General features: G+C 43.7%; 1 protein-coding gene across 5 annotated transcripts in view; it reads left to right on the top strand.

Annotated features, from left to right (window-relative positions):
- NEO1 (neogenin 1) overlaps positions 1-26,995 on the top strand; it is a 145,021-nt gene that overhangs the window by 109,345 nt on the left and 8,681 nt on the right. For 2 of the 5 annotated variants that reach the window (XM_040413691.1, XM_040413692.1), the window contains exons 5-20: positions 63-199; positions 2,623-2,777; positions 4,675-4,795; positions 8,531-8,747; positions 12,165-12,319; positions 12,430-12,578; positions 12,834-12,972; positions 13,066-13,115; positions 14,452-14,596; positions 14,666-14,776; positions 18,415-18,612; positions 20,529-20,624; positions 20,962-21,185; positions 21,310-21,448; positions 21,532-21,639; positions 21,802-21,996. In XM_040413691.1, the coding sequence (XP_040269625.1) occupies positions 63-199; positions 2,623-2,777; positions 4,675-4,795; positions 8,531-8,747; positions 12,165-12,319; positions 12,430-12,578; positions 12,834-12,972; positions 13,066-13,115; positions 14,452-14,596; positions 14,666-14,776; positions 18,415-18,612; positions 20,529-20,624; positions 20,962-21,185; positions 21,310-21,448; positions 21,532-21,639; positions 21,802-21,996 (2,339 nt within the window). The remainder of the gene's footprint in view (positions 1-62; positions 200-2,622; positions 2,778-4,674; positions 4,796-8,530; positions 8,748-12,164; positions 12,320-12,429; positions 12,579-12,833; positions 12,973-13,065; positions 13,116-14,451; positions 14,597-14,665; positions 14,777-18,414; positions 18,613-20,528; positions 20,625-20,961; positions 21,186-21,309; positions 21,449-21,531; positions 21,640-21,801; positions 21,997-26,995) is intronic. The other 3 variants (XM_040413693.1, XM_040413694.1, XM_040413695.1) reach the window with 3 other exon arrangements.

The following is a 26,995-nucleotide window of genomic DNA, read 5'->3' on the forward strand; positions in this document are numbered from 1 at the left end:
GTTAAGGACAGTGCATACCTAGATGACTTGATGTGTGCATTGACTGTGCTTACCATCTACAGTTCAGACAGATTGGCATTGTTGGCGGGAGGCAGCCTGCAGATCATCAATGTCACAGAGGAAGATGCTGGGATCTATACATGTACGGCAGATAATGGGAACCAAACTATCCATGCCCAGGCAGAGCTTTCTTTACAAGGTATAAAAAAAGAAATAAATATTTTTTGGGGAAATATTAATGACGTTCTATCACTAGTACCTGAGACTTATTTTGTTTTGCATGTGTACTTAAAGGGGTTGTCTCATCATGGACAATGGGGGCATATTGCTAGGATATGCCCCCATTGTCTTATAGGTGCAGGTCCTTCCCCTGGGACCTGCACCTATATAGAGAACAGAGCCCCGTAAGTGAATGAGGGCGCACTGCGATGCGTAGCTGCCCTCCATTAATTTTGTATGGGGCCGGCGAAAATAGCCGACTATTAGCTCGGCTATTTCAGTCGGCCACATAGAAATGAATGGGAGCGGGGGGGAGGCGCGCATGCGCAAGACGCTCCCATTCACTTTGATGGGGAGCCAGCTTGGTGGTGGCCGGACTGGAGTTCTCCAGCCACCACCTTGCAGGGCTCTGTTCTCGATTATAGGGGCGGGTCCCAGCGGTGGGAAATGCACCTATAAGACAATTGGGATATATTTTAGCCATATGCCCCCATTGTCCATTATGAGACAACCCCTCTAAGGAAGTATACCCCATTGTAGGGTAAGGCTACTATTCAGACAATAAAATACAACTATTCCCTTCTCAAACATTTATGAATTTATATCTGATAGATGCAGGTCCCTCCACTGGGAAACGCACCTATTTCTAAAACGGGGATCAGCAACCTTTGGCACTCCAGGTGTGGTGAAACTACGACTTCCAGCATGCACACTTGCTTAGCTGTTCTCAGAGCTCCCACAGAAGTGAATGGAGCATGCTGGGAGTTGTAGTTTCACAATAGCTTGAGTGCCAGAGGTTGCTGACACCTGTTCTAGAACAAGGTCACCTCCCAAACCCATCTCACCATCTCATACAGTCAAATGGGAGTTACAGAGATGGCATAGCCCTATTTTTCCTTTATGAAAACTGCAGGATTCTATACATTTTTTAAATATAGTGACACGGAAAAAAAATAAGTCACTAAAAATTAAAAATTAAATATATATATTTTTTTTAAAGTAAAACAGTGATTTAACCAATAGGTCATTTTCTGATGGCACATTCCCTTTAACTCTGCTGCACTTGTATGGGAGCTATGGGAACAGCATAGTACAGCGTATTTGTCTCCATAGGTGGAGAATGTTGTTTAGGGTCTTTCCCCTTTGGGCAATACTCCTTTTAGTCTTAGATTTTAAGAGTTGCATAAATATTTCATTACATGTTTTATCATCCTTGACACCAACATGACAGTAGAACATGGAACTGTAAGGTTTCTTGTATTGCTATGATATAAAACACTTCTTTGTTATCCTCCTATAAGCTGCAGCACCTACATATTTGCAAAACACTTGGACTTGCATTGCGTTCATGGGTTAGTTTGAGCTTCCGGTTTAATCACCCCGTGGCTTTTGCACTAGGATGCTTCTTTATTTTCTGGAGAGGGATGTAATCCTGTGCTCCCTAGGGGCCTGTCCCACTTCCTTCCAGGTGATCAGAAATAAAGTGTGTTACTCCCTTCCATCTCCAACAGAGGTTTTGTTGGTAACACTTTGTCAGGATGTCCCCTATGGTGTACTGATGTAGCAGCCTTTTATTAAACCTTTATCCCTTCTGATCAAGTGGAGTGCATCTGTATAGCGTTCATCCTGTGTTTTATTGCTCTGTGTTCTGAATCAGTTAACCTTTTACTTTGAAAAGTCAACTTTATAAAGTAGTTTTATTACCTAGTTTTTTGAAATCCATGTTCTTGGCGGGTATACACCACACAAAAAAAAAACCTTGCTGCTTCCGTGTTCTTTGATTGTTTATGTTTAGTGTTGGACTGTGGTTCCTTGGGCCCACCAGAGGAAATTATTCCCAACCCCTTTATCATCTAATAGGTTGTGACTCAAATAGACACTAGTTGCTGGTTATTGGTTCCAAAGGCAGCCAAAAGTTGTTGTGTTGTTTTTTTTCCCTTTTTCCCTCCTGAATAGTGTTGAGCGAACTTGTGTTTTAAGTTTGGAGTCTAAAGTTCGGGCTTGGGTTATCGAAGAATCGCGTTATGGATTCTGCTACCACAGACCAACGGAATTTAGAATCCATAACCCGATTCTTCGATAACCCGAACTTTAGACGCCGAACTCAAAACAAGTTCGCTCAACACTACTCCTGAACCTTTGGGGGCCAATATGGTGTCAGAATCTGGTACCACTGGGGGATCTTTTGGTGGGCCAATCTTATTCTGCTTATGTTCAGCTTTTTGTGACGTTCCCAGAAAATTTGGATTCCTTTGGTTCTTGCAGCTATAAGCTTCCACCAGCTTTTCTAATCTATACAAGAAGTGGCAATAAATATGGAGTTAATTTTTGAGTTTTTAGGAAATGCATTTCAATCTCGACATTTACAAGACTATGTGCACTGATAACCGTTTCCTCTTGTAGTGCCTCCTGTGTTTTATGTTAAGCCATCTAATACACATGCTCATGAATCCATGGACATTGTGTTTGAGTGTGAAGTTAGAGGAAAACCTGCTCCAACAGTCAAATGGGTGAAGAACGGAGATGTGGTCATCCCTAGTGACTATTTCAAAATAGTGGTAAGTGATCAGGTGGTCAGATGTGCAGTTCTGGTCTGGACATTAAAGGGAACCTTTCATCAACTTTATGGTGTCCTTACTAACAGCAGAATAAAGTAGAGACAGGTGAGTTGATTTCAGCGGTCTGTCATTTATAAGTTAAAAGTAAGTGGTTGCTGAGAACCAACATCACAATCATTGCAGACTGGGCCTGGAAAAGAGTCATGGCCACCTGAGAAGAGTCATGGTTATTCATGGATTCCTGTTCTCCTGCCCACCTGCTGATGACTGACAGTCTTCTACCTAGTTTTCTCCCTTTCTCTCTAGGAGAGAACTGCCAATCAGCAGACGGGTGAGAGTGCAGGAGATTATGAATAACCATGACTCTTCTCAGGTAGTTTTTACTCTTTTCAAGGCCTGGGCTGCAATGATTATGATGCTGGTTCTCGGCAACCACTTACTATTAGCTTATTAGTGACACCCCACTGAAATCAGCATTTGTCACAAATTTATGCTGCACTCAGTGAGGTCAGCATAAAGTTGATGACAGGTTCCCTTTAACGGAGTGCAAGTTTTATGTAAATCTAAATGTTAGCCAATCTTCTATTATTCTTTATGCCTAATTTTCTTGTTCACAGTAGGTATTAAAGGGTTTTTACAGGATTTAAAAAACTTTAGATTAGAAATGTTGGCTTCAGTACTGCAACAAGCGATTGTCTTCAGCAGCAATCACTCCAGCGACACGTCATCATTAGGGATGAGTGAACTTGTGTTTTCAAGTTCTGCGTACAAGTTTCGGGTTATCTAAGAATTCTGTTATGGATTCCGCTACTACGGACCATGACTTATGGTCCGTGGTATTGGAATACAATACTGAATTCTTAGATAACCCAAACCTTGTACGCAGAACTTGAAAACACAAGTTCGCTCAACACTAGTCATCATAGCAGAACAGTTAGCAAAGACTAGTGGAGACCACCAGTGCTGGGACACTAGTGTTGCAGGGTATTTATAGCTGCTAAATGGTATTTCCTAACTTAATTTCTTTTTTCAGATCCTGGATTATTAATAGTAGTAATATAAAAATATGTAGGGTGGCAGTTATGAGGCGTTGGAGAAATGTGGAACTGAAAAATGAAGTGCTATTGGGTAAGGGTACTTTCACACTTGCAGAGGATTCTGGCAGGCAGTTCAGTCACTGGAACCGCCTGCCGCATCCGGCAATCCAGACGCAAACTGATGCATTTGTGAGACTGATCCGGATGCGGATCTGTCTCACAAATGCATTGCAATACCAAATCCGTCTCTCCGATGGTATTTTTAAAGGTCTGCGCAGACCAGAAAGGCGGATCCGTTTTGCCAGAACACTTCCACTAATACACTTCAATGTAAATTAATGCCGGATCCGGCATTCCGGCAAGTGATCAGTATTTTTGGCCGGAGAGAGAACTGCAGCATGCTGCAGTAATTTCTCAGTCCCAAAAAATGTAAGAGGGATTGAACTGATGCATCCTGAAGGGATTGCTCTCCATTCAGAATGCACTAGGATGGTCCTAAGGGGATTTGGAAGTTAAGATGTAAGAGAATGGGAGCATTTTTGTCCATATCGAGGGAGATGACCACACAGAGAGGGGGTGGTGGAGAGTGAGTTGGGGGAGACTGGGAGATTTAATAAAGGTTTATTTGATGCAGTGTTATTGATGTGCTGATTTGGATAAAGTATGATTGATTTAACTGTATTGATATCCTATTGTCATATAATGTACAGTTAATCTGAATAATTGGCTGTATGTAAAACCTTTTTAATAAAAATGATCTGATTCAGAATGCATTAGGATAACAGAACAGAACTCAATACCGGAAAACTTTAATGCAAGTGTGAAAGTACCGTAAAATATCACCACTTTCTTTTCTTCAGGACGATCATAATCTTCAGGTTCTTGGTCTAGTGCGCTCAGATGAGGGATTTTATCAGTGTATAGCTGAGAATGAGGTGGGAAATACACAGGCTGCAGCACAGCTAATTATCGTAGAACCTGGTAAGACATGTTAAAAACCTTATTTACTATCCCTGTCCCTTTCCATTGTCCTGCATCCAACCATTCCTAGTCAGATTTATGATGGTTACTGTGTCACAATATTTCCATAGTTAATAATTTAGGGTGTGCTGCTGGCATACTTTTATAGACCTAGTGAACAATTTGGCTTTTAAAACCATTGACCTTTTCTTCTGTGGGTAAACCGTTTGCGAACTGACTGTTCCTGGCAGTCCCACCTGCAGGATATTGTTCCAGTGACCCTTACCAATTTGTGATGTCTCCCACCTAGTTTCTTTCTGATCCTCCTTTCCAATGCACCCTGCATAGCATATCCTCCTCTTCATGCGTCATGTAGCCTGCTGCTTTCTGTGTCATGGAAAGTGCCCCATGGCTTTCTGACATTGAGGTTATGATCCTACGTCACAATAGAAAATAGTTTTATGAAACTGATAGAAATATATCTGTCTTAAATTTACCAAAATAAAGATGTTTCTCATATGTGAAAAGTGTGCCTTGCAGCTGTGCCCTATTTATTATGCATTTTACTTTTATTGTACATATTCAGGTTCCTAGATTTTAGCATGCAATGTTATGTGATTGCCAATGATACAGTCCTTCCTGCTTTCTATTTGCATAGGTTTGTTCCAAATAATCATTAAAGTGTAACTGTCATATTTTTTTATTTGCTAGTTTATTAGAGCTAGGCGTGTATACCTGAGTTAGTCTGTCAATGATTGTCAAAAGATGTGTAATTACCTTTATAACAGCTTTCATTAATGTCTCCTGTCCCTTTCCACCGCTCCCTTAAAAGACCGTTGCTATGGCTTGTCTGTCTTCCCTTTTAGTGTAAACAGAAGGGCGGTCCTTCACACTGCATGCCTGCATTAGGCTTCAGAGTGAGGAGGCTTGTCTCTCAGTAATCCAATCTGATTGGCTGGCAGGGAGCTGCTGGCTACAGCAAGTGTGTATGGGAAGTGAGGGAAAGCAGTTTTGGCCTCAGAACTGGCAGAGGAGCCATCTTGAGAAGGTCCTCATATTGTAAATGTTTAAACAGCCGTAACTAAGGGGAAAAACTGTGGTATGTGAAGAAACTAAAGATTGCTTTATGCGTAATGCTGCTGCTGTAACATATTACAATAGATTTTTTATATAAAACCATGACTGTTACACTTTAAAGGGTTGTTGTCCTGCCATATATAGTGATCGCCAGATCACATTGGTTTCCCGTAATATTAAACAACTACTCACTGTTCTTAAACCAGAAATTAACAGGATTACGCAATTGGAGCTTTCGTGGGATTCACGCATCCATACTTGTAAAATGTTGTTTTTACCAAAGATGCTGTATGTGCTACGTTGTATTCCCTTATCTATACATAGGTCTATTCTTAAACTGTAACAATAGATTCTGCAATTCTTTATCTGTAGAGGTAGGCGCCCCAGAGTGTCACAAGGAGTACTCTACCACTTCCTTTTTGGAGGGTGGGACGGGTGTTCCGAATATTACTAAGTACTACAAAACAGCTGCTCTAGACGCTATGAGAGAATGGTTTAGGTCATCCTCTACGCATAAATGGGTTCAGATTGAGAATGCCCTAACTGAAGGAGCCTCTATTAAGACATATGCAGAGGCAGCATATTTTAAACCTATACAGTTAACTTGCCCACTAGTTTCGGCACTCCACTCCTTCCACATTTGGAAAAATGTATTCGCCTCGTCAAAAAGATTGATGCTCCCCTTTAAGTATCTGTCGGATCTTTAGAACCGCATATACCAGGTCTTTGAAAGGGTGGGAAACTAGAGGCATCACAACACTGCCTTTGCTTTATGCTGGAGAGGTCCTCTTGACATTTGAACAATTACTAGCCTCATTTAGCCTTCCTCAGTTTTTTTTTTTCTATCAATATTTATAGATAAGGCATTTTTTGACCTCCAATTCTATAAAACATCAAAAACAAACTGGACATACAATATTCAAAGCTTTTTAAACAACAGAATTTTTTTTCCAGGGTCTTTCTCCATTCTATCGTTTTTTGAACCAGCTAGAAGAAAACCAGAAACTGCCCTACATGTTTAAATGGAAACCAGATCTTCAAACTACTTTTACAATAGAACAATGGAGGCAAGCTTGTAAATGGTCGACTTGCACATCTTTGTGTGTTAATCACATAGAACAGATTAAGAAAGTATATCTGCAATTGTACATTGCCCCGGATAGATTAGCCCGAGGTATTTCAGGTGGTTCCAATGCATGTTGGAAACACTGTTCTGGCATTGGTCCTTTGCTACATACCTGGTGGACCTGTCCCAAGGTTCTCCCTTTTTGGGGGGCAGGTTTTTCAGTTAATTTCCTGTGTGATTCACAGCCCTGTAGCTCCTGCAGATATCCCATATCCCACACCAGGCCAGGTGGGTGGTGGTGCAGATTTTGACGGCTGCTAGGATGTGTATGGCCACAAAATGGAAGTCTGCTGAACCCCCTACATCAGAAGAAGTTATTGCTAGGGTGGATTTACATAGTAAATGAGATCATTATGGTCAAATCTGTCAAACATCAAGCCGCTGTGACAGGTGGCTCCTTTTGGAAGAATTATAGATCTAATAGATAAGGAATAGGGACCAAATAGCAGATTCTATTAAGGGATTAGCTGGAAATTAAGGTGCGGAGTGGTATTACTTGGGCGGGGTATTATTATAGAATAAACGAAATAGTAGGTAATTATTTTTATAAAATGGCTGCAGACTTTTTTTTTTTTGTGTGTTTTCTCCCTCTCCTTATATTTGGAAGGAGGGGGAGAGCGAGGCGAGGTAGAGAAAGGGAATTACAACCTAAAACAAAAATTGTGAGATACCTATATTGTGTAAATGCATTGAGAACAGTAGTATAGGAGGTACATAAGATTAGGAATATCTAGTTCACTTTCTGACATTGTTTTAACATTATAGTTCATTTGCTGTGTATGGAGGAATGCAATGTTTTCTCTCATGTAATGTGAGTTTCATTTATTAAAAAAATAAATGAAAATTTCACGTCAATAAGAATATCTATCTATCTATCTATCTATCTATCTATCTCCAGGATAGGTCATTGATATCTGATTGGCGGGGGACTGACCCCCAACACCCCTGCCGATCAGCTATTTTCAGAGGAGGAGGCTCTACTTGTGAGCAGGGGTACCGGGTGTCAAACCCCTGCCGATCTGATACTGAGGATAGGTCATCACTATGTATGGCATGACAACCGTTTTAAGAGAAAGGAAAGTATAACACTTTGGTGCACATTAAATGGTTTTCTCTTGACAGTCTGAAATTGTTGGTAAAGAACACTTTTTAAAATCTTATATATGAGAGAGAGAGATTTGAAGGACTGTATCATTTCAGAGTGTACTATTAAGCAAGTTAACCAATTTACAACTAGGGGGCCTGAAGTGTGGCTAAGCACTACAGGTCGCTTGGTTAGTTGCATACTTTTGCTGTTTTGCATGTTTGTGGGCTACATTGCCAATCAGAGGTAGCACTGCATGAAGCTTGAGGGTTCATAGTTTTAGTTTTTATCACAGTCACAAAGACTTGCTGTTTCACCCTGTTTTTGCAGTGTCTTTCTGAGTGGCAGGTGGCCCATGTCTGCATGGATGCTGTGCTTGTTTTGTTTATTTTCTGTTCTTGTTTTTCGCTCTGTCTGTGTGCCTGTGCTTGTCCTCCCCCCTCCCCTCTCCCAACTCAACCATGTCAAGGTGTAACCGTCCCTACCTCTCCTGCCCCCTCACTGACCCGTGCCACTGCTCACCATGTAGCTGCCACACCAGGAGGTCCCCTTCCGTCATCCCCGCGGGATGTTGTGGCCTCTTTGGTGTCAACCCGCTTCATCAAGTTGACGTGGCGTGTTCCTGCTGATACTCATGGAGAAAATCTCACCTACCAAGTATATTACAGCAAAGAAGGATTGAACAGGTGAGTCTTGAGATTTGCACTTATCTGATTTTTACATTTTCAAGGGCTGGATGAAACTAAAGCATATTTACTCCAGGCAGCACTTGTCAGAGAGGTTTTAGTATGCTGTATAGGAAAACCGTACCAAAATTACCCCGCAAAACACCTGTTCGGAGTATTCAGGTGGTGGTCATCTCTGTATAACCTTGGGTCCTATGGGTTTGTACTAATTTTATCTCATTTCCACCTTCCTTGATGCAATAGCATCTAGCATTGATATTTTTGTAAGTCGATATATATGTATTTTTTTCACACACTTCTATTTTTTTGTATCCCTTATCGACCGCTACTGATTCTGATTTTTGCTATTTCATCTTCTGCTATATACTTTATTGCATGTTGGAATATACAGTGCTGCCCATAATTATTCATACCCCTGGCAAATTTTGACTTTGTTACTTTTATTCAACCAGCAAGTAATTTTTTGATGGGAAATGATATAGGTGTCTCCCAAAAGATAATAAGACGATGTACAAGAGGCATTATTGTGGGGGAAAAAAAACATTTCTTAGCTTTTATTTACATTTGAGCAAAAATTGTCCAGTCCAAAATTATTCATACCCTTCTCAATAATCAATAGAAAAGCCTTTATTGGCTATTACAGCAATCAAACGCTTCCTATAATTGCAGACCAGCTTTTTGCATGTCTCCACAGGTATTTTTGCCCATTCATCTTTAGCAATGAGCTCCAAATCTTTCAGGTTGGAGGGTCTTCTTGCCATCATCACCCTGATCTTTAGCTCCCTCCACAGATTCTCAATTGGATTCAAGTCTGGACTCTGGCTGGGCCACTCCAAAACGTTAATGTTGTTGTCTGCTAACCATTTCTTCACCACTTTTGCTGTGTGTTTTGGGTCATTGCCATGCTGAAATGTCCACTGGTGCCCGAGGCCAAGTTTCTCTGAAGACTGCCTGATGTTGTCGTTGAGAATCCTCATGTATTAGTCTTTTTTTCATGGTGCCGTTTACTGTGATTAGGTTCCCTGGTCCATTGGCTGAAAAACACCCCCCAAAGCATTAGGTTCCCACCACCATGTTTGACAGTGGGGATGGTGTTCTTTGGGTTGAAGGCTTCTCCTTTTTTACGCCAAATGAAGGAAACCTCATTGTGACCAAACAATTCAATTTTTGTTTCATCTGACCATAACACAGAAGACCAGAAGTCGTCGTCTTTGTCCAGATGAGCTTTTGCAAAGGCCAAGCGAGCTTTTGTGTGCCTTATCTGGAGAAGTGGCGTCCTCCTTGGTCTGCATCCGTGGAACCCAGCAGTGTGCAGTGTCCGTTGGCTTGTCTGCCTTGAGACATTGCCACCAGCAGAGCCCAGATTCACCAGGATGGCCTAGGTGGTGATCCTTGGATTCTTTTTCACCTCTCTAACTATCCTCCTGGCCAGCACAGGTGTCACTTTTGGCTTCCGACCACGTCCTCTGAGATTTTCCACAGTGCGCAACATCTTGTATTTTTTGCTCAAATGTAAATAAAAGCTGAGAAATGTGTTTTTTTTTTTTCAACAATAATGCCTCTTGTACATCGTCTTATTATCTTTTGGGAGACACCTATGTCATTTCCCGTCAAAAAAATTACTTGCTGGTTGAATAAAAGTAACTTTAAAGGGACACTGTCAGGCCCAATAACCATTTTTAGCTATATATATGCAGGCATAGGTCTTCTAATGTGTATTAAAAACATAAGTATACCCCCTGTCCACCTTATAAATACAGTAAAATCATGTTTGATAACCTGATAGAATCGCTCTCCTTTGCGCCCAAGGGGCGGCGTTTCAGCTCCACTTGTGCCCAGCTGCGCCCCAACCGCCGTTTTCAAGCACCGCCAAGCTCATCAATATTCACTTCGCTGTGCGGCTTCTGCTGTCCCCGACGCTCCGAGATCCCGACATTCCCAATAGAAAGCTATAGGCATCTGCCTCTCTTGCAGCTTCTGGGCGTGCGCGGGATACCTTGCCCGGTATTTGGCAGAACACTGGCACTCCCAGTGGCCACAATGATACTGCACCTGCGTCCCATAAACATCGCTGAGGCGGATTCAGCTGCGCCTGCGCCGGCTTTGTGATCACAGCCACTACATGTCTTGCTGCAGATGTGTGTGAAAAAGCGCCTGCGTCGTGGACAGCAGAAGCCACCTAGCGAAGTGAATATTGATGAGCTTGGCGGCGCTTGAAAACGGCGGTTGGGGCGTGGCTGGGCACAAGTGGAGCTGAAACGCCGCTCCTTGGGCGCAAAGGAGAGCGATTCTATCAGGTTATCAGACATGATTTTACTGTATTTATAAGGTGGATAGGGGGTATACTTATGTTTTTAATACACATTAGAAGACCTATGCCTGCATATATATAGCTAAAAATGCTTATTGGGCCTGACAGTGTCCCTTTAAGTCAAAATTTGCCAGGGGTATGAATAATTATGGGCAGCACTGTATCTCCAGTTTATCCACTCTATTCCCTATGTCATATACACCATTGTATGTGTGAATAATAAATTGGGCACTCCTTTGAACATTTATACTATGTGGGGATATATTATGGTAAGGTACCTTTGCAACTTTCTGACTATCCACTTCGGTCAATTTCAATCTTTGTTTTTAAACTTCTTTTTTTTATTTATTGGGACTGCTTCATGTATTTGACTTATGTCTTTTATGGTGATACTTACTACCGTTGGTTTATTTTTTGTGCTATTGGACTAGTATATCATTATAGGTGTTACGAAATTGGTGTTATCCTTTGAGACACTAAATAACATGAATGTTTGTTTACTTTCGCTTGTAATACGGATATAATTAAATAAAATGAATCCATTGATAGGTTTCCTCATGTTTAAATGTTTAAAACATCCGCAAAATGTACCTGTCATTTGTTTAATCTCGTACACGCTGCTGGTACCGTGCTACTGTTGCTTTTCACTTCGCAAACTGTGGATTGACTTGAATGGGCTAGTCTGTGAGCAGCTGTTCATGTGCAGTTTCCATGCAGAAACCATGTCAAGAACATGCATTTTTTTTATTTTGTTTTTATTTAAATTTTTTCACAATGTGGATTCCCATTATAAGCAATGGACAGTTAAAGGGAATCAGTCACCATTATCTTGGACGGTTATCTGCTGTAATACGTGAGCAGCACTGCAGTGGAGTCCAGATCACAATTTATTATTTTCCTGCTGCCCACTCCTTCCCTTGCTGTTGGCATTTAAAGCTGTGCTGAAATACATCGTCAGGAATTCTGTACTGTGATAATAAAAAAAAATCTAGGTGCATTTTTTTTAAATTTATTTTAACCTAATTAAAATTATTTAAAGCTTCTCATTGATTTGAATATGCATAGTCCTGATCTTTGCAATGCCACATTTTGCTTATCGGATACAGGGAGCGTGTAGAGAACACCAGCCGACCGGGAGAACTGCAGGTCACCATCCTAAACCTATTGCCAGAAACCGTCTATTACTTCCGTGTTGTGGCTCATAATAATTATGGTGTTGGCGAAAGTTCCCCCCCTCTGAAGGTGGAGACACAACCTGAGGGTAAGAAGCTTTGTAAAGTAAAAAGCTTTAGTCCATTATTAACTGGGCTTTACGTCACGATACAGTTTTACCTGTTGTAGCATATACTGAGCCAGATTGTTGCCTTTTAGTTCAAGTTCCTGGTCCAGCCCCAAATCTTCGAGCTACAGCAGTCTCCCCTACTTCCGTTAGTGTCAGCTGGGAAACGCCGCTTTCTGGAAATGGAGAAATTCAGAACTATAAACTTTATTATATGGAGAAAGGAGCAGGAAACGAGCAGGTAAAGAAATCAATATCTCCGCTGCACATTAGGCTGAAAGGACATTTTTAGATATTCACATAAAGGTGGAGTAAACAACATTTCTGCCTCCTAGAACGTAGAACATGTCATTGCACTCTGCAGAAAACGTAAAACTCAAAGACAAAAGTGAGCCATGTGCAAAGCCCCCAGATATTTATGCTTGCATGCCACTGTTTGCAAATGTTTTGTAAGTTGTGACTGCTTATCGGATATCTTTTTGTATTCTATCTGCAGGATCTTGATATTGCAGGGCTTTCATATACTGTAAATGGACTAAAGAAATACATGGACTATACGTTTCGGGTGGTAGCATTTAATAAACATGGGCCTGGAGTATCAACACAAGATGTTATAGCCAAGACTCTGTCAGATGGTTCGTGTCTTGCTTCTTGTGATTTCTACGACCGATTCGGTACTGGTGATTTTACAATACCATTGACATTTTTTTTTTCTGTTTCCATTTCAGTGCCCAGTGCTGCTCCTCAGAACCTTACCCTGGAAGTGCGCAGCTCACAGGTATGGCTAATGTTTATAAGCTTTGTAACAGAGATCTAAATGCTACATCATATCTTGATCGCAAGCTCTCTTTGCCTGAACCATCCTGACTTGTTCTGTGCGTTTTTTGTTTTTCGTCTTTTCATCCACTGCCATTCAAAGCTTACAACCTTGCCCATAGTTTTCCTCTTATATGAATTTGTGGGGGTGACATGGTCTCTGGCTAATTAAAATTTCTGTCATAGTGCCCCCCAGTGGCAAAGGAGCTAAGTGTATGGCAGTGCATGCAAACACTTGGTAAAAAAAACATCAGCTAACATTATTATTTATTATTATTTAAAAAAATTTTAAGCTCTATTCATTCCATAGCGCTGTACATATGAATGTATGCTAACATGTTACTGTTCACGTACACTCAGTAAAAGTTGGTACAGGTCAGTCTTGAGATTTTAACTTTAATCTGTTTTTTACATTTTCAAGATCTAGATGAAACTGAAGCATATATACTCCAGGCAGTTTGTCAGATAGAGGTTTGTTTTAGTATGCTGTATAGGAAAACCGTACCAAAATTACCCCCTGACCACGAAACACACTGCCTTTCAAAGCTTACAACCTTGCCCATAGTTTTCCCTCTTACATGAATGTGTGTGTGAGATGATCTCTGGCTAATTCAAACTTCTGTCATAGTGCCCCCTAGTGGCAAAGGAGCCAAGTGTATGGCAGTTCATGTAAAAACTCTGTATACGTACACAATAACATGTTGACATACATTTTATAAGTTAGCTGGTGTTTGCATGCACTGCCATACACTTGGCTCCTTTGCCACTAGGGGGCACTATGACAAAAATTTGAATTAGCCAGAGATCATCTCACCTGTTACTACATGTCATGTTAGTGTGTACGTACACTCAGTAAAGGTTGGTACACTAAACCAAATTGCTGTCCTTTTGACCTTTATGTACTTTTTCTTATGCAGAGTGGCTATTGACTGACAGTTGGTTTCAATCATCCATATTAATAATTCATTCCTCTTGCGTATTTTCTCAGGCTGGGTTTACTAGTAGCATTTGTCTGGTGTTATTAGTCACTATGTGATCATGATGATTGAAACTGATCACTTTGGGGCTTGCTCAAATTTCTAAATACTGAGTCATTTTCTAGGATGAGATTTATTTTTTATGTCCTCATCCTTTGCAGCGTTTTTGTGTAATAGTACACCATTCTGTATTAAAACTGGAGCACTCGCCTTCAACTATAAACCAGCTCTTGGTTAAGTACATTGTTGTTGGAAGTAGTGTTTGATATGTAATACCCTATTGTGTTTTTCATCATATTTGTATCACGTTTACCTCCACAGAGTATTTTGGTGCAGTGGCAACCTCCTCCTGCAGGAACCCAGAATGGTCAGATTGTCGGGTATAAATTGCGTTATCGCAAGACTGCAAGGAAGATTGAAACAAATGAGATCCTGGTAGATACCCAGCTGTCACAGCTTGTCAATGGTGAGCGATGCAACATCTTTGAGACGTTTGTGTTAAATTTCTGACTTTTAATGACCCATTTCTCCCCAGGGCTTGATCGTGACACCGAATATAGCTTCCGGGTTGTGGCCATAACTGTAAATGGCAGTGGACCAGCTACTGAGTGGGTTTCTGCAGAGACTTTTGAAAATGATCTTGATGGTAAGATTGAACGATCAATATAAAAATTCATTATATGCCTAGGGGTGGGCAATATGGCCTAAAATCTATATTGCAATATAATTTTAAGCATGTGCGATATATTCTATCGCTTCTGTCAGCCCACTAAACCGTTTTTTTTTTTTTTTTTTTTTTTTTTTTTGGTTTACTAATAATCCCTACACTGCGAGCTCTGCATACATAAGTTAAATAATCATTTTCGTTCAGTAGAATTTGATAAAAAAGCGATTTTTTTAAATATGCAAATTACCTTGCTACCAGCAAGTAGGGCGGCTACTTGCTGGTAGCAGCCGCATCCTCCGACCCTAATGACGCCCCCTCCGCATTGTGATTGACAGGGCCAGGGAACGGATTCGTTCTCTGCTGGCCCTGCCTGTTAGCATTCAAAATCTCGCGCCTGCGCCGCGGCCGTACCCATCTTCAATCTGCCCAGGCGCACTGAGAGACGGCCACTCGCTCGGCCGCTCAATCCTCAATGCGCCGATGACGTCACATCTACACCCGGCGCAGGCGCATTGAGGAGAGAGCGGCCGCCTCTCAGTGCGCCTGCGCAGATTGAAGATACGTACGGCCGTGGCGCAGCCGCGAGATTTTGAATGCTAACAGGCAGGTCCAGCAGAGAACGATTCCGTTCCCTGGCCCTGTCAATCACAATGTGGAGGGGGCGTCATTAGGGTCGCAGGATGCGGCTGCTACCAGCAAGTAGACGCCCAACTTACTGGTAGCAAGGTAATTTGCATATTTTAAAAATCGCTTTTTATCAAATTCTACTGAACGAAAATGATTATTTAACTTATGAATGCAGAGCTCACAGTATAGGGATTATTGGTAAACAAAAAAAAAAAAACGGTTTAGTGGGCTGACAGAAGCCCTTTAAACTTTATTTATTTATTTATTTTTTTAAATCTTTTTATTTAACTATTAGCCTCCTTAGGGGCTAAAAACCCTTGTTCTATTCACCCTAATAGAGCTCTATTAGGGTGAATAGGACTTCACACTCTCCCTGCTGCCCTGTGCATAGTACACACAGCAGCAGGGAGCTGACTATGGCAGCCAGGGCTTTAGTAGTGTCCTGGCTGCCATGGTAACCGATCGGAGCCCCACAATACACTGCTGGGGCTCCGATCAGAAGCTGCCATCCTGGGGCCACTGCCACCAATGATTTAATCGTGTGGAGGGGGGGCTCGCAATTAATATAATACTTAAAAGAGTGGGAGTAGAAGGGAGGCACTCTGGCCACTGCGCCACCAATGAATATAGTTAATATGCCTGAATACAAGCGTAGCCTGCATGTCCCAGCCATATCCCATACCTGGCCTCTATTACTGCGCACCGTGATCCGCCGCAATTAACCCCTCAGGACCTGGTCAGCGTTAGCCGCACACAGTGGGGAGAGAGCGGTGCATGCCATGTTCTACCACAATATAAACTAAATCTCTATCGTTGGCCAAATTTATATAGTTTATATCGCATATCGTCTGTCGCCCACCCCTACTGGTGAATAAAGTCCACCTGTTTCTTGAATTTTAGTGGCTAAATAATGGATTTTCATTGCTTTCAGTGGTACCTGCCTTAATAATAATAGTTACACAGCCCTCACATTCTGCAAGAGAATGGCATTATATTGTTGGCAGTAGCTCTTGCATTGTTGGTCTACATTCTGTGGCTAGAAGTACTTTTCCAGGCCCCAGACATTTTAAGGGGTTGTTGCATTTCACCATTACTAAGGCGAGACGGGACTAAGCCTCAACCACCAGGTGACCGGAAACATTGGAGTAGTTCGGCACTCCGCTGTTTCTGTAGTTTCCATGTACAGTCAGTTGGGTTGGTTTACTGAGACTGGCGCTTAATTTGTTGTCAGATGTGTACAAGATAGAACGTATATAAAGCTTTTCTCTGAGCTGCCAATCACAGTTCAGTGCAGCAGCTCAGGCAAGGTAGTTGTCCCCATACTATAATTGGTAAAAAAAACAATATATTGTAAAGACAAGTCCTGGAATTTTGAGTTCTGCTGTGTATTATTTTACTTTACATCTACTATTAGGCTACTTTCACACTTGCGTTCGGGGTTCCGCTTGTGAGTTCCGTTTGAAGGCTCTCGCAAGCGGCCCCGAACGGATCCGTACAACCCCAATGCATTCTGAGTGGATGTGGATCCGCTCAGAATGCATCAGTTTGGCACCGTTTGGCCTCCGTTCAGCTCAGCAGGCGGACACCTGAACGCAGCTTGCAGTGTTTTCGTGTCCGCCTGGCCGTGCGGAGCCAAACGGATCCGTCCAGACTTACAATGCAAGTCAATGGGGACGGATCCGTTTGACGTTGACACAATATGGTGCAATTGCAAACGGATCCGCCCCCCCCCCATTGACTTTCAATGTAAAGTCAGGAGTCCCTATTAATATACCATCAGATCAGAGTTTTCTCCAATCCGATGGTATATTTTAACTTGAAGCGTCCCCATCACCATGGGAACGCCTCTGTTAGAATATACCATCGGATTTGAGTTAGATCGTGAAACTCAGATCCGACAGTATATTCTAACAGAGGCGTTCCCATGGTGATGGGGACGCTTCAAGTTAGAATATACTAAAAGAACTGTGTACATGACTGCCAGGCAGCAGGGGGCATACCCCCCCCCCCCCCCCTCTGTTTTTAACTCATTGGTGGCCAGTGCGGCCGACCCCCCCCCTGTTTTTAACTCATTGGTGGCCAGTGCGGCCGGCCCCCCTCCCCCCCCCCTGTTTTTAACTCATTGGTGGCCAGTGCGGCCCCCCCCCCCCCTTCCTAATTAAAATGACCGACCCCCATCATTGGTGGCAGCGGAGAGTTCCGATCCCAGTTTAATCGCTGGGACTCCTATCGGTAACCATGGCAACCAGGACGCTACTGCATTCCTGGCTGCCATGGTTATGTAGCAATTTTAGAAGCATTATACTTACCTGCGATGTCTGTGACCGGCCCGGCGCTCCTCCTACTAGTAAGTGAAAGGTCTGTGCGGCGCATTGCTTATAGCACAGACCTTTCACTTACCAGTAGGAGGAGCACCCAGCCGGTCACAGACAGCGCAGGTAAGTATAATGCTTCTAAAATTGCAGCAGGAATTCAGCAAAATCTGATCTGAAAAAAGTTATGCAAACGGATCCGTTCTGAACGGATGCAAGCGTTTGCATTATAGGAGCGGATCCGTCTGTACAGACACCAGACGGATCCGCTCCAAACGCAAGTGTGAAAGTTGTAAGAGACAACTTAAATTTTATTTTTTCTCCTCATGTTTGTATTTAGTGTGTATGGTTATATAGATATAGATAGAGCTATAGCTGTATGGAGATTTTATTTATCTGAGCATATTAATGTTCTACTGCAAAATTATTCTCCTCTTAGCCTTTTATGGCTGATATCGGAATAGCTCTTGGAGGTTTGGCTTTTTCCATAACTGTCCTTCTGGCTGAGATGGGAACAATCCCTTAATCTTAATGTACATGATAGGTTTCCTTTGCACTCTGCCAACTGTTTTCTCAAGTTATAATCTTTCTGTTCTATTCTACTTTCTGTGCTGGTTTATGAGCTATTCCTGTTTGTGAGTTTCTGCCAATACTTTAATGATAAAAAATGTTATACAGAGTCCCGTGTTCCGGATGTGCCAAGTTCTCTCCATGTGCGTCCATTGGTGACCAGTATTGTTGTAAGTTGGACACCCCCAGAAAATCAGCATCAAGTGGTTGTCCGTGGGTATGCTATAGGTTATGGTCTCGGGAGCCCTCATGCACAGACAGTCCGCGTTGACCATAAGCAGCGATACTACACCATTGAAAACTTGGGTGAGTATTCGTTTACTTTTTGTCTTAAGCTGGCTGTACAAATTCAATAGCTCTAAGCCAAACTATTCTCTTTGACTATAGCTATTCTCTATTGACTTATAGCTGTGTCTCCCGTTTCCCTCCTTCCCTATACATATACATGTTCAGCTCGGCCAAACAGGTCTGTTTAGTCTATGGGGAAAGCGGAGTAAGACAGTTCTGGCGGCGGCTTACCTCTCTATAGAACAAAAGGGACCAGGCTAAAATATTCATTTCGCTTGATTCTTGTCCCCCATGACCTCATCTGTTGGGGGAGAGTCGGAAGCTCCCGACTCACATTAGTAAATGTATGGCCAGATTTAGTTTGTGTATGACAATTCCGAGGCATGGCCATTTTTTCAGTTGTTGGATAGAGCAAGAACGCCATGCTGTTAATAGTGGCTTATGTCTGCTTCATGCAGTGTTACAACAGTGCCCTCTTGTGTATATATGCTTTCTGGCATCCAACATTGTCTATATAATGTGTATACTGTGTTACTATTTCTCCTTTAAGGGCTCTCCTTAAATTACTGTGCTCTGCACTGATGAGGGACAGTAAGCCCTATACAGCTGTCTGCAAGGTGCTGGCTTGGTTATAACACTAAATTGTGTCAAGGCCTCTTTAAAAATATTGATTTATAGCTACCTTACATATCTTGGCATTAGAGGTTCTGCTTTTTTTTTTTTTTTTTAAAGGGCAAATTTGTATACTCTGTGTGTGTGTATATATGTGTGTGTGTGTGTGTATGTATATATATATATATATATATATATATATATAATGTGTATGTATGTATGTATGTATGTATATAGATAGATGGATATAAAAAATGAGGCAGCACAAAGGGTTCAGTCAGTTGAAGGGTGCACGGCCCAAAGGATAAGCAGTCCTTGTATATAAAATATCAAAAAAAGGCAGCACTCCAAGGATTAAATGAAAAAACAATCACCTTTTATTCACCCATGTGGGCAGCGCAACGTTTCGGCTCAGCACTCGAGCCTTTCTCAAGGCTTGAGAAAAGCTCTAGCGCTGAGCCGAAACGTTGCGCTGCCCACATGGGTGAATAAAAGGTGATTGTTTTTTCATTTAATCCTTGGAGTGCTGCCTTTTTTTGATATTTTATATAGATAGATATATCTATATCGTGAAAAATCTACTTGGGTGTGATGCAAAATGAACAGTTAAACTGCCGTTCAGTTGGTAAATTTATATGTTCCAAGGACATAGTGTGCTACAGAACAAACATGGTACCAGAATGGACTATTCATGTAATATCCCATCAAAATGTAGTCGGCTTCTCCAGAGTTAGGCCTCTTTCACACTGGCATGTGTGGGCCACAAAATGCGGGCCGCAATACACGAGCACAGTCCGTGGGGCAGCCGCAGCGGGTCGCGGACCCATTCATTTTAATGGGTCCGCGATCCGGCCGTTCTGCAAAAAGATAGGACATGTTCTATCTTTTTGCGGAACGGAACTACTCCGTAGTGCTTCCGTAGGGTTCCGTTCCGTATTTCCGGATTTGCGGACCCATTTAAGTGAATGGGTTGCATCCGTGATGCAGAATGCCCACGGAACGGCACCCGTGTATTGCGGGTCCGCAATACGGCAACGGGGCGCACACACCTGTGTGAAAGAGGCCTTAGTCATTTTTTCTACTGACCCAAATCGCTCTAGAGCCCTATTTTCTACGTTATGCAATGTCTGGGAAATATTGGCTACAATTCATATTGGACAGCAGTCACACGCAGCACAAAATTTATTTTGCGGAAGTGCGCAATATGCATTTTTAACTGCACAATTTCCTAAAATGTGAATATCTACAGCAGTGGACTTTCTGGACACTTGTACTGGTTTGATTTTTATAAATAAACTGACAAACGTATCTTTTCATTGCAGAGCCCAGCTCACATTATGTCATCTCCCTAAAAGCCTTTAATAATGTGGGAGAAGGTATACCTTTATATGAAAGTGCCGTTACCCGCCAGCATACAGGTAATCCGCAGTTTATAATTTGTCCTTGGAAGTAATATTAACACTAATTCATGTTAATAATGAGCTTATTTGTTTCTAACACTAACAATATCTTCTTTCTCTCCTTTTTCTCTGTTCCTGCATTTTTATTTTATCCCTTTACCTCCTTTTTGTTTTTATATATTACTTTTGTTTTTTATACATTTCACTATTTATTTATTTATTTTTTATTTGCACATTTCAATTCCCTGCATTTTCATCCATTTATGTATCTTATTAACTATTTATTTCCTCATTCTCGTTTTATTTCTGTTTAAACTCCTGCCAAATTTGTTTTTGCAATGTTTCTATGACCTAGACACTTCTGAGGTTGATGTTTATGTTGTTCATGCCTCATACACCCCAGTTCCAGAGCCTACTCCCATGATGCCCCCTGTGGGGGTCCAAGCTGCTATCCTCAGCAGTGATACAGTGCGCCTTACCTGGGCTGACAACTCCCTTCCTAAGAACCAGAAGATCACAGATGCCAGATACTACACAGCAAGGTGGAAAACTAATATTCCTGCTAATACAAAGTACAAGGTGAGCATTTAGGATGTTAAAGTGAATTGTTCAGGAATATTTTTTTCAGTTTGATAGATGTGTGAAAAAGATTTGATCCGAAATGTGACTTTTTCCTGAAAATCTTTATCCTGTTGCTTCTTAGATGGCCAACAGCACCACGCTAAGTTACCTAGTCACTGGTTTGAAGTCAAATACATTGTATGAATTTTCAGTTATGGTAACTAAAGGCCGACGGTCAAGTACATGGAGCATGACTGCTCATGGAACTACCTTTGAGTCAGGTTTGTCATCAGTCCTCTGGATTTCCTATGAATATATCTAGTCTTGAGCACAGTGTCATCTTTGTCTTCCACTTTTCTTCCAGTGCCATCTTCACCTCCTAAGGACGTGACTGTGGTAAGCAAAGAAGGAAAACCACGTACCATAATTGTGAACTGGCAGCCCCCATCTGAAGCCAATGGCAAAATTACCGGTGAGGAGTCATTTTCTTGGCAGGTTGAATAACTCCTGTCCTATGATTATCTTTTGGAAGAAAACTATGTTTTGCTTCAGAGTGTTCAGAATTCATGACACTTTTTTTTATAGAGAACATTCATGCAGTCCAGCAGCTTGAATTATGCTTTGCTCTCTGCAGGTTATATAATATATTATAGCACAGATGTTCAAGCAGAGCTTCATGACTGGGTTATAGAGCCAGTTGTTGGAAACCGTTTGACACACCAAATACAAGAGTTGACACTGGACACTCCTTACTATTTCAAGATCCAGGCCCGAAACTCAAAAGGAATGGGACCCATGTCAGAAGCTGTTCCATTTCGCACTCCAAAAGGTGAGCAGGACCAAGTTTATGATCTGCAGATTATCAGACAGTTGAATAAAGCTGTGCAAGGCCTGAAGTACCAGGGAAATGTTAACTACACTGAGTGTAACCAGGTTTGTGGCTAGTGAGATCAATCTACAGCATTTGAGATGCCATGGCCGGCCAGATCCTGCTGGTTAGATAGCTGTTATATAATCTCTGCAGTTTAATATTAACTTCTCTGCTTACCAGATATTTTAGACATTTTCTAATTATTTATGGTAATCATCTGAAATGTCTTTTTAACTTTTACTGACAATTCCAACTTGTTTTTATTAACGCCTCCCCATGGCAGAATCAACACCCTACATACCTAACAATCAAGGTAAAAACTTGTTAGTAAGTCATGACATGGGCAACGGGACATATTTTTGCATCTCCGTTTTATAAGGGTGCTTGTTTTAAGAAACAATATAAATATTTTTATATGTAATATTTGTGAAGAATCACTTCTTTACAACTTATTTGACTTATGAGATTTAAGATTTGTGTTTTCACGGTGAGCCATGATTTAGTAGCAAAACTGTATTTATAGAGAATCTTAGGCCTCTTTCACACTTGCGTTGTCCGTATCCGGCGTGTACTCCACTTGCCGGAATTACACGCCGGATCCGGAAAAACGCAAGTGTACTGAAAGCATTTGAAGACGGAACCGTCTTCCAAATGCGTTCAGTGTTACTATGGCACCCAGGACGCTATTAAAGTCCTGGTTGCCATAGTAGGAGCGGGGAGCGGGGGAGCGGTATACTTACAGTCCGTGCGGCTCCCGGGGCGCTCCAGAATGACGTCAGAGCGCCCCATGCGCATGGATGACGTGATCCATGTGATCACATGATCCATGCGCTTGGGGCGCCCTGACGTCACTCTGGAGCGCCCGGGGAGCCGCACGGACGGTAGGTATACTGCTCCCCCGCTCCCCGCTACACTTTACCATGGCTGTCAGGACTTTAGCGTCTTGGCAGCCATGGTAACCATTCAGAAAAAGCTAAATGTCGGCTCCGGCAATGCGCCGAAACGACGTTTAGCTTAAGGCCGGATCCGGATCAATGCCTTTCAATGGGCATTAATTCCGGATCCGGCCTTGCGGCAAGTGTTCCGGATTTTTGGCCGGAGCAAAAAGCGCAGCATGCTGCGGTATTTTCTCCGGCCAAAAAACGTTCCGTTCCGGAACTGAAGACATCCTGATGCATCCTGAACGGATTTCTCTCCATTCAGAATGCATTAGGATAATCCTGATCAGGATTCTTCCGGCATAGAGCCCCGACGACGGAACTCTATGCCGGAAGACAAGAACGCAAGTGTGAAAGAGCCCTTAAGTGGTTTATAATGCAGCTGTCAAGTTCTTGTGATTGCTGGACATCATTGCAGTTGGATCCCAACTGATCACACCCAGCTTGTCATACCCTTGCAATATACAGTGGATATAAAAAGTCTACACACACCTGTTAAAATGTCAGGTTTCTGTGATGTAAAAAAGTTAGACAAAGATAAATCATTTCAGAACTTTATCCACATTTTTTTAATGTGACCTATAAACTGTACCACTCAATTGAAAAACAAACTGAAATCTTTTAGGTAGAGGAAGAAAAAATATAAAAATAGAATACGGTTGCATAAGTGTACACACCCTTAAACTAACACTTTGTTCAAGCACCTTTTGATTTTATTACAGCACTCAGTCTTTTTGGGTATGAGTCTATCAGCATTGCACATTTTGACTTGCCAAGATTTGCCCACTCTTCTTTGCAAAAACACTCCAAATCTGTCAGATTGAGAGGGCATCTCCTGTGCACAGCCCTCTTCAGATCACCCCACAGATTTTCAATCGGAATCAGGTCTGGGCTCTGGCTGGGCCATTCCAAAACTTGTTATTTTCTTTCTAGATGGGGACACAGGTCGGCATGGCGCCTTCCTGGTCCCCCGTGGAGTGCCCGCCGCCGTCCTTGGACGCTGCCTCCATTGCCCCCCAAAGAAGACAAGTGGATCCGGGCTCGACCTGCAGCTCCGGTATCCCACCAGCCACTGGGTCACCTGCTGCCACCCTCCACCAGAGCACTGCACTCCTGGGCAAGGAGTCAGAAGTCTGAAGAGGTGCATCCCTGCTGGTCCTGGAGTCGAGGGAGAAGATCTGCAGGAGCAGATAAGTATTGCATCCCTGCCTTACCCCACCCCCCCCCTTTCCTCCTCCATTCTCATTACCCCTGAGGCTGCCTGGGTGAAGCAGAGATAGGAATCCTTCTGGGGGCACGTTGGGGCTCTTTATTAGGGGCACATATTGCCTGCCTTTAGGGCAGGCTCAAAGGCATCTGGCAGGCTATGCGCAGCACTTGCCGGCAAAGCTCTTTTTCCTCCTGAGCAGGGACGCACCACAGAGTTCGGCGGTGGTACTCACCGTGGCTGCGCTGGCTCTTTCCTTCCTACACCCAGGGACATTAGCCCCCGATACATGTGAAGGGCCCCTGGTAGTGACGGGTCCATTTTTTCATACGGCGCGCGTGTTCTTTTCGCCGCCATTATGACGCGGCCGGGGGGAGGAGCCTCTGTTCTGCTCTGGCGCTTCCTCTTGCTGTGTTCGGCCGTGCAGTTCCGAACTCTCGTGCGACTTCCCCTGCTCCTCTCAAATCTCAGGAGAATGGCGGAACAAGCTGCCGGAGGTCCTCTTCTGCTGCCCATTAAGACAGCTTTCTGCTGCATGAGTAAATGCCTTGCCTTTGATGTGACAGATACAGATGGGCTTTATCAGACCTGACTGCTAAGCTAAAGCAGGTGTGGGGATAAGTCTTCCCCTTACTCTGCCATAGCCTTTTCTCAGTCAGGTGTGCCATTCAACCTTTTTTCCGTCACCTGTCTCTTGTGCCCTGCCCCTGGACAGGATCTCCTCCGTCTCTTGCTCAGCCCAGTCCTCCCTCCGCATGACGCTATCCTGCCTCTCTGCGGAGACGACGGTAATACAGCTCATAGCTGTGTGAGTAAATGTCTTGCCTCTGATGTTAAAAAAAAAAAAAAAATTAAAATAATTTTCCCATCTGGGTTTCCAAAGACCTCCCTCCCCTGTCCCTGGGAGCCTGCGGTCCACGCTTGGGCATCTGCCATGTCCAGCGTGGCCGCTGAATTGGTCTTAGTCGCCAAGGCAGCCATGTCCTTTAATCCTGTGGCGCTAACCACTCCATCTCTCTGTGGTCCCCACAGTGGGCGCCTGACTACGAAGAGGCAGCGTGAGCGGCAGCATCCCACCCCAGATGTCTCAGTCTCTCCCCCCCCCCCCCCCCGCCTGTGGCGCTTTCTGACTGCTCTTCCCCCTCCCTAGGGAGAGTAAGTCCGAAGGGGAATTATCCGGCTCGGACGAGCCAGGTCCTTTTTTGGACTATAGGGCATTTTCAAATCCTGTGACGCCAACCACCTCTGTGGTTTTTCCACAGAAGACGCCCGACTACTAACAGAGCGTGAGCGGCAGCATCCCTCCTCGGTTGGCTCAGTCTCTCTCCCCCCCCCCCCCCCCCCCCCCCAGAGGCGCGTTCGGACGACCCTGAAGTCTGAAGGGGAATTTCCGGCTCTGACCAGGTCATGGAGCGGGACCCCTTGCCTAAGCTCTCCACCATGGTGGCTGACTTAGTGGCGACTGTCCGAGACACCTTTTATTCTCCAAGGGGATTCTCCTCCTTCCACTGGTCAGGAGTTCCCCCCCCCTTTTTCCGTCCAGGGAGTCGGAGACTACCGCGTTCCCGGTCCATGAGGGATTTTTCTGCTGTCATATCCAGGGCCTGGGGTCGTCCTAATAAGGTTCTCGACCACCCAGCGCATGAATATACTTTATCCTTTCCCTGCTGACAGCGAGCAGAGGTGTCTCCTCCCCCTAAGGTGGATCCTCCGGTGGCCGGATTAGCCAATTATATGGCCCTCCCTGTCTTAGACAGTTCCTCTTTGCAGGACGCTGTAGACAGACGCATAGACTCTCTTTCCAGGTCCTTTTTTCACTGGCAGGCGCGTCCCTGCGACCTACCTTTGACCCAGCAGGGGTAGCCAGTGCTCTCTCGGTGTGGTTACAGTGCCACCACCAGTAACTGGCGGAACAAGATGCGTCTACGGACACACTGGAGTTGGTTCTCCAGATGTCTCAGGCTTCTAAGATTCTTTGCGAAGCTTCTAGGGACATTGTTTCCCTCTTTGCCCGCAGGTTGGCCATCTCTGTCACTCAGCGCGGAGAGATCTTTTTTAAAGGTGTGGGATGCCGACGCCTCCACCAAGCGTTCCCTCGCTAATCTCCCCTTTGGGGTTTCCAGACCTTATGGGGATCAGTTAGACGAGTTCATCTCTGCATGCCGTTTCTCGTCTGGTAGGCCGTCGCCTGCTTTTTCCGCCGGGGGTCTCAGGTCGTCCGCAAAAAGGCCTTCCTTTGAACCAGTCTTCCCTGCACTAGAGGGCCCAGTCAGCCTGCCCTGCTGCTCCTAAGCTTCGCCATTAGGGGTCGACACTGTCAGTTTGTCGCCCTTCCTTCGGGTTGGCGACCACCCCTCCGGGTCCTTACCAAGGTCCTGGACCGCTCATGGCGCTTCTTCGTACAAGGGGCATTCCTTTGCTTCCCTATCGGGACGATATCCTGATAAAGGCCCCCTCTCTACCGCAGGCCGAGGACAGCGTCCGGATCACTGTTCAGACTCTGGAACAGTTCGGCTGGCTGATAACTTTCCCAAACTCCTGCCTCTTCCCGTCCCAGAAGCTCTCCTTCTTGGGGATGATTTTGGACACCTCGGCCGCCAAAGTATTCTGCCAGCCTTCATGTCCTCCCAGATCCAGGGGGCAGTGTCGCATCTGCTGCGCTCCCCGTGCCTCTCCATACGGGAATACATGCAGGTCCTGGGTCTTATGGTAGCCTCTTTCGAGGCTGTTCCATATGCCCAGTTTCACTCTCGCCTGGGGCAACAGGAGATCCTTTACCTCTGGGACAAGACCTCTCGGGGTCTGGACGATA

The sequence above is a fragment of the Bufo bufo genome, chromosome 1, assembly GCF_905171765.1.
Source record: "Bufo bufo chromosome 1, aBufBuf1.1, whole genome shotgun sequence".
Taxonomy (NCBI): domain Eukaryota; kingdom Metazoa; phylum Chordata; class Amphibia; order Anura; family Bufonidae; genus Bufo; species Bufo bufo.